We start from the raw sequence: 8,293 nt of genomic DNA, 5'->3' as shown, positions 1-8,293 counted from the left end.
ATCCTTCACAATAAAAGCCTTTTTCTCTTTTGTGTGTTTGTTTAAATCACAGAGGTCACCGTCAGTAAAACAGCAATAAGTAGCTGATCCGCAGACAAATGAAACGTCGTATTACACCTATTACACGAGGTGAAAAAAAGAGTCAAAGTATTTATTGTTATCAGATGTCAGCAAAGATATATCACGTAAAAAATACTTCTCTTCGTGTTATTAAAATATTCTGACCTTTATTTATTTATTTATTGTGCTGTTAACATTATGGAGCTAAACACAGCAAGTAGTACGATTTATATTTTGGTTTACCTTGGCAATAAAAACAACAACAACAACACATATAAATCAATATATTTTTACAACGTTATCTATGTTTAAATGGACTTAAATATAAAAGAATTATAGAACAACATAAAGACACTACTCCTTTGCTCCTTTATTTTGATGTAAATAATTTGATTTAATAAAAGTTTTTATTTCATCAGCCGAAGTGATGAATAAACATATAAAATATTATTTGTTTATTTATAACCATGTAAAAATGTAACATTTTTCAACAAGTGTATTATTATTATTATTATTATTATTATTATTATTATTATTATTATTATTATTATTATTATTATTATTATTATCGCTGTTGTTCCTATATTTGTGCTGAGGCGTTTGTATTTTTTTCTTCCTTTTTTGTTTTTTGGACGGAGCTGTGTCGGCACTTTGTCGGTTCGTGTCGTCGCTTCAGGGATCATGTTAGCGGATAATTAGCGTATAATTACGGGATCATTAAGACATTTTGTGACTCGGTGTCCAAAATGTTGTAAAAAGCGGCAGATCAAAGTGAAATCTGTTGTGATGTGTTCAGGTTCACGGAGCGGCGGCGGAGGTTGCAGCTCCAAAAAGCCGCACAGCCCCGCGGGCGGTGTGCTGTTTATTAAAGCCCGAAACAAACTGTTCAGCCGCAAAATGACTATTGTAAGGTGTCATTTTTGTTTGAATAATCAACTATTTCAGTTTAACGAGTGGAAATTCATCGGCCGGCATTCATATAAGAAAAGCTCCTTCTGTTTCTCTTTTTTCACTCGGGATCGCTGAGTGGATCTGTATGATGATTTGGCACATTTTTACGCCGGTTGCCCTTCCATTTTATGGTGGAGTGACTGCAAATTAAGACAATACTACTTACATTTTTTAAAATTATGAAAAATAATTATACCAATATTCATTGAGATGTTCATTGACATGTCTGTGAGATGAATGTGTTTATCTTCAAACTGAAGTTTTTAGCGTTTGAGAAAAACGGGGACGAGTGAATTTATAAACGAGTAACAATTTATCATGAACCCGACGAACTGAAGCATAAGTCATCTCCAGTGAAATATCACAACAATCCTTCAGTTCATTTCAAACCAAAAGTGAAAATTAAAAAGTATAAATTTTTACTCAGTAATTCAGTTGTTAATAATAATAACAACAGACATCATTATTATTATTATTATTATTATTATTATTATTATTATTATTATTGGTTTCTGTTGTTATTAACAACAGAAATTATTATTATTATTATTATTATTATTATTATTATTGTTGTTGTTGATTTCTGTTATCATTAACAACACCAGAAATCACTGGACTTCAGTTGTTAATAATAAGAACAAATCAATAATAATAATAAAAAGTGAGTCAAATTGTTTGATTTACTAAAACTACTGCTGCTACTCGCGACAACAGCTAATAATAATAATAATAATAATAATAATAATAATAATAATAATAATAATTTACAAAACATTTAAGCAAATTGTAATTACTCAACAATTAAAGAACAAATCAACAAATTATAACTCTTTCCTTGTTTTATTTGAAAATGACAAGAATAAGTTAAGAACATGCATCAGTGTCATAGACCAACAAGAAACAAACACATAACGAAGACAGTTATTTTTTTTTAATTCCTCTCAAACTGTCAGATGTCACATCTGTTTGATACACCAGCCTTTTTTCCAAAAAAAAGAGGGACGAGAGCCCTCTTTCATTCATGCACATGAATTATAATAATATTAATAATTGTGGTGATGGGCAGGAAAAACTCACCAGGAGCCAGAAAAAGAAACAAACAAACCCACCCAGCTTAAAACCCACAATGTGATTTTGTCTTCAATCTGAGATGAGACGCATTGACATTACGAACAGGAAATTATTCTCCTTTAACACACTCGTCGGCTCATCGTCACCAAACTGTCCTGAAAACTGCTTCATCATCTCTTATCTGTGTTGTAGTAGTGGTTCAGTCATTAATCCTTTCATTCATATTCTCTAACCTCTTATTCCATTTCAGGGTCACCGGGACCTGGAGCCCAGCAGTCAAATCCAAACCGAGATGAAGCTGTCTGTAGATTTGTTATCCAGAAACATATTTTGATATTCATATTGTAACATTTGGATTTTATTTTTAGTTGGTAGCAGTTCAACCCAACATTCTCTAAATCGTCTCTCAACTAACGTATCATGAAATGTAATATTTTACCCTTGACATAGTTCTAATCAGTTTTATTCAACTGCATTCATGGCGGTATTTTATTTTTTGGCTTCTTCTGGTTTGCTCTGGGTCCGAGCATGGTATGGATCTGCATGATGTTCTGGCAGAAGTTTAACACCGGATGTCCTTTCTAACACAGCTCCACATGTACAACGAGAATCAGGCACAGCTGGTCTCAAACTGCAGACACGCAGACTAATCACACATAACAAAAAAATTAAAGTGCATCCTCCAGGTGACCCTGCAGCCACAGTGTTTAAATTTAGATTTGTTTATTTCACCTCCTCAAACTTGTATATTTCCTCTCAGTCCATAACACAACAAATATCAAATTTAAAAAAGGGGGAAACTCTGTAAAATCTTTTTTGAAATAAAGGGTATTCTTGAACCTGTTATACAGCTTTATTGTTTTTATTATCAGCGCTTCACTCACTTTTGGAGAAGGTGTAAAAAGCTTTTTTTCATGCCTTCCTTTTTTATTGTAGAGCTGTTATTTTGCTGTTTAGGGGAGAGGGCTTCAGCCTTGAGGTCATGATCCCACATGAGGTCAACTGCTGTGGACGAAGTTGTGGGATTTTCATGAATGATGACTATTTCCAGTAATAAAAATAAAGGCCTGTTCATATGAACCTGACTGCGCTAATAAATTGTTGCGCTTGCAGACTTGATTTTCAGCGTTTTTGAGACATAAAAGTTCACTAAGCACCTTCACAAGAACGTTTCAGCTCTCCGCCTGACCAGTTTTCATGATAAACAACCTCAACGTCCCTCAGTGACGAGGCTGTGTCTAAATCTCACACTTTAAATAAATTTTAGTATTTCAGCAGCTCATGGGCGGCATGGTGGATTAGTGGTTAGCACTGTTGCATTGCATCACAGCAAGAACGTCGAGGGGTCGATTCCCACTGAGTCCTTTCTGTGTGGATTCTGCCTGTTCTGTGTGCATGGGTTCCGGGTTCCGGTGACAAGCAGGTTAGGTGAACTGGTGACTTTAAGTTGACTGTAAGTGAGAGTGTGAATGTATTTGTTAGCTCTGGCAAACCCCGCCTCTCACCCAGTGACTGCTGGGATAGGCTCCAACCTCCCGTGACCCTTAACTGTTATCAGCAGATATAGAAAATGGATAACTGGGAGTAATTTGTGTTCCAAACCCAACTACTAAAGAGTGATAAAAAAAAGCAAACACATTGATTGATATGATTTTTTTAAATGTATTTTTCCAGGATTTATCTTAGAAAGTATAAAACTGAATCTACTGTGATTCTGTGGCAGCATTCATATGGAGAGATTAAAGAAAACAGAACATCTTCTTATATTAAATTCCAACGAATGCAAACGTTCTATCACTAAAAATGCTGTTAGAATGAAAAATGTTCTTCATTGATGAAGTGTTGGATTTACATTTTATTCAGATATAATGACATTTGCTGATGTTTCTGAGACGCCTAAATGTACCTTCACACTAAAAAGGTTCTGTTGGACTGGACTTTGTGTGTCAAAGGAGAGTAATGACCGTGGCTCTGTTTTTTTTTCTTTTTAATGTTAATACAGTGTGTGTGTGTGTGTGTGTGTGTGTGTGTGTGTGTGTGTGTGTGTGTGTGTGTGTGTGTGTGTGTGTGTGTGTGCGTGCGTTTTCTTGTAGTGCACTATCTGAGCCCTGCTTGAGCTCATAGACAAATGTTCAGGACACAGCAGCTGCATGCAGAAAGAAAACGTCTTTCTCTGTAACGCTGCTGTAGAAAACAGGCGACTCGGCAGCAGCAGCTACTACGAGGTGTTGAGAAGCGGTCTGGGATACACACCCTGGTAGTAGGAGGCCTCCAGAGGCTCCATGGTTCTCCCCCCGAGGCCGGAGGCCCCGCTGTGGCCGTAGGATGAGTACTGAAGGGCCTCGTAGGCCTTCAGGTCCAGTTTGTGCTGCTGCTCCGAAGACGACATTAAATTATTAATGGAGAACGGGTGGTTGAAGGAGTAGTGGGGATCTCCTTTGATGTGTAGCTGGGATTCATGTGCCATGGAGTGTGGCGGTAAGGACAAGGAGGACAGGAGCTGGGAGCCAGACACTTTCAGGTCTGACGCCCCGCTGCTTCCTCCCCGGAGGTCCAGGCCAGGAGGAGTGGTTGAGTGGCTGGAGGAGGGCAGAATAGACGAGTCCAAGAGTCCAGGTGGTTTGATGCTGCTGGAATCCCCAGTAGGCGATGCGCCTCCTCCTCCTCTAATGCCCCCGCCTCCGCCTTGCTCCTTCCTTCCGTCTGATTTTGCCGACATCTTCTTGTCACACTTGAACCTCTTCTGCCGGCGGAGGTAGCAGCCGTTCTCAAACATGTTTCCAGAGTCTGGGTGCAGGGTCCAGTATGAACCCTTTCCTGGCTTGTCCGGTGAGCGGGACACCTTGACAAAGCAGTCGTTGAAGGACAGCGAGTGTCGGATGGAGTTCTGCCATCGCTGCTGGTTCTGTCGGTAATAAGGGAACAGGTCCATGATCCACTGGTAGATCTCACTCAGTGTCAGCATCTTACTGGGTGCCTGCTGGATCGCCATGGTGATGAGGGAGATGTAGGAGTACGGTGGCTTTGCGTGTGGGTAACTCCGCCTGAACGCCTTGTTGTCGCGGCCGCGGTTCAGCCCACTTCCACTGTATGTCATCGTGGGACTCATGGCTGGACTCATACCACCGTAAGGGTTCAGTCCCATTGAGGCCTGCTGGGCTGACACTGAGCTCATATTTGATGGACTCAGAGCCCCGCTAATTGTAGCTACCCCCCCACCCAGGCCGGACATGGCTGCAGACGCCCCTGAACCTCCCATTGCGGTCACAGGGGCTGGACTTAGGCCTGTACCACTGTAGGACATGTTGAAGGATCCTGATGTGGTCCCACTGGTGGACATGTAGCCCGACATGGAACCCATCCCAAGACCTGAGCCCATACCTCCGCCTGTCATTGGAGAGTAAACCTGTAGAGAAAACAGAACCTGTTAGACCAAAACCAGATCTGACCATCACAGAATCACGTGTAAGCAATAATGGGGACAGAAGGTCCAGAGCAGGACCAGACCGACCAATGTTAGTCCAAAACACAACTGGTAAGACCAGGCTTTGACCCAAACAGAACCCATTTGACCAGAAGAGACCCAGATACAGCAGAACAGTTTATCATCATCATTATCTCTGTGTTTTCAAGACTCTTCATTGTGTATCGTTGCTTTCTTGGGCCAAAGCAACACTGCTTCAGATCACTTAAAATCATTTTAAACCATTCACTTATTATTTATTGTTTTTGGTCAGAAAATGAGACTGATTTTAGCAATTAAGTTCCAATTTTATCATTTTTGTCATCCTAATTTTTTTCCTTTTGACATACGAGAAATAATAAAATACCATCAGTGAGAAATGAGACTGAGTTGTTCTGCCCACAAAATCACAGACAGACAGACAGACAGATAAATATGGATTTTTACTGGCATATAATGCAACAATTTTGTTGTTCTCATTTTCATTTTAGTTCCAGTTTTATATGTTTTAGTTTAGCTGAAGTGTCCACACATTTACTCTCATTTTATCTCCAGTGTAAGAACTTTATGAAATCCAGATAAACTGGGCAGCTGAGCTTAAGCATCCGGGATCTGTACATTCATCTGTTTGATTCATCTCAAGATACAAATCAGACACGAGCACGCGCATATTGTTCTAAGGATATCAGACATTTTTGTGCAACTTTTATTTTCTGGTGACCACTGAAGACAAACATTTCTGCCGTCAATCTCACAACTTCAATCACAACTAAAAAAAATGTTATATAATTTACCTTTATTATGGACGCAACATTATTTAATTCTGAATTTTCTGTTATTAAATTGTGCCAATTGACCTTAAATTGACCCTTGGCCGCTGTTTATCAACTCTTAACAATAAAACACACACACACACACACACACACACACACACACTACTATACTACTATATACACTATATATATATATATATATATATATATATATATATATATATATATATATATATAAACTTCGCAAAAACGTCAACTTATATTATATTATATACTTAACTTCTGTGAGGTTGACGTTTTTCACGCAATTTTTTTACAAGAATGTTAAAGAGCAACTGAAATTACAGAATATATTCGGCATCTTTAATCAAATGTTAAAAAAAAATAACGTCAATAATGTGCAGTTAATGTATAAAGATATTCATAAATGAAATAACGTCGTCGCACGAGGTTAATCCGCCGCGAAAAATAGTCGTATTGCATTTTGTCCGTTCATTAAAAAAATAATAATAATGAAAATGTAAATATAATATCAGATTAAACTTTTTTAATTGCAAAAATACACATTGACCATTACAACAATAAGACTTCATATAATTATGTTTTAACGCACACAGACGTATGAACCCGAAACAGTTTATTTCAAAAGGGACTCACACAAACTCCAAATATCCAACGTTTAATAATAAATTATTATTATTATTATTATTGTTGTTGTTGTTGTTGTTGTCGTATTAATTCGATTTTCCCGAGTAGTTAGTGAGATGAACTTTAAGTCGACGCATTTATCTGTTAAAGAAGCGGACAAGTTAATTTATTATTATTATTATTATTATTATTATTATTATTATTATTATTATTATTATTATTATTATATTTAAAGAAAAGCTGGGACTCGCCTCCTCGCTGTAATATCCGCTCCAGTCCGGAGCTTCGTGTCCTTCCATCTTCACGGAGCCCAGCATGACGGGAGCCCGCAGCGCGGCACCTGGAGCCCGGATCCTGCAGCCCGGGCCCCGGCTCTGTTTGTCCAACCCGTGTGCGTCCTGTCGGGTTCAAAGCGGTCCGACCCGACCTGGGTCAGGAGGAGTTGACAGAAGAAGAGCGCGGAGCAGAGAGGAGGTGTGAGTGAGGAGGTGTTTGGTGACCTACAAGCTGATCTTCTGCTCCTTCCTCCTCCTCCTCCTCCTCTCCTGCAGGCCCAGCCCTCTGTGAGATCTCCTCCCTCTCACTGCCATTCCATCACTTTATAATGATCATTTTAATCAATAATCCGTTAAGAATGGCCACTAATTAAGATGTTAATGAATAAGTGTATACAACATAATCCATGACGTCACATTCAATAATTAACAATAATTAGTTTAATAAAAAAGCTCGGAGAGCCAGAAAGTACACCAAAAGTTGAACTACACAGAAAACTGTGCCCTCTTTTTGTATTTTTAAATTTATTTTATTTCTTTTCTTCTTTCTGTCTTCTTTTCATTATTTTTGTGCTTCCATTCATTCTGTTTGTCATTATTTATTTTGTTATTTTTCATTTGTGTTTTTGTTTTTGTCTCAAGCAGGAACTTTAGCGCTGGAAACAAGAGGATCATTCGTTTTATTTTATTTTCATAGCTACTTTCTTTCTTTTGTTATTCTTTAATTCTTTTCGTTTCTTTTATCTAGTCATTTTGATTTTGTATTAGTAAAATTATGTTCTCGTCCGATGAATCCAATCACTGGATGAACTGATTTAATCACTTTATTAAGAAAATCTGTTCTCGTGCATGCGTATTAAATCATGTGCAATCGTGTTTTCGGTAGGTGTGATGAACCGATTTAACGGGTTTGCCTTTGCGTGGGTCGGATGTGCAGCTTTGGGGTGTCCACCTGGCTGGCTGCAGGGCTCCTGTTACTTTTATTTGATCCCGCACAGTGACGTTGTTTGCCTCCAGTTGTTTCTGGGTGTAACTTCTCCCTCCGTGTGCTG

General features: G+C 38.5%; 1 protein-coding gene across 1 annotated transcript; it reads right to left on the bottom strand.

Moving 5' to 3' along the window:
- Positions 1-3,998: 3,998 nt before the first annotated feature.
- Positions 3,999-7,474, bottom strand: foxa1 (forkhead box A1). The gene is made up of 2 exons (XM_034195517.1): positions 7,218-7,474; positions 3,999-5,488 (listed from the first exon to the last, which is right to left on the bottom strand). Exons 1-2 carry the CDS (start codon positions 7,281-7,283, stop codon positions 4,301-4,303), a joined length of 1,254 nt encoding a protein of 417 aa, XP_034051408.1. The 5' UTR covers positions 7,284-7,474; the 3' UTR covers positions 3,999-4,300.
- Between the last annotated feature and the right edge of the window lie 819 nt (positions 7,475-8,293).

This window comes from Thalassophryne amazonica, chromosome 19 (genome assembly GCF_902500255.1).
Source record: "Thalassophryne amazonica chromosome 19, fThaAma1.1, whole genome shotgun sequence".
Taxonomy (NCBI): Eukaryota; Metazoa; Chordata; class Actinopteri; order Batrachoidiformes; family Batrachoididae; genus Thalassophryne; species Thalassophryne amazonica.
This window is presented reverse-complemented; position numbering and strand designations above follow the sequence as displayed.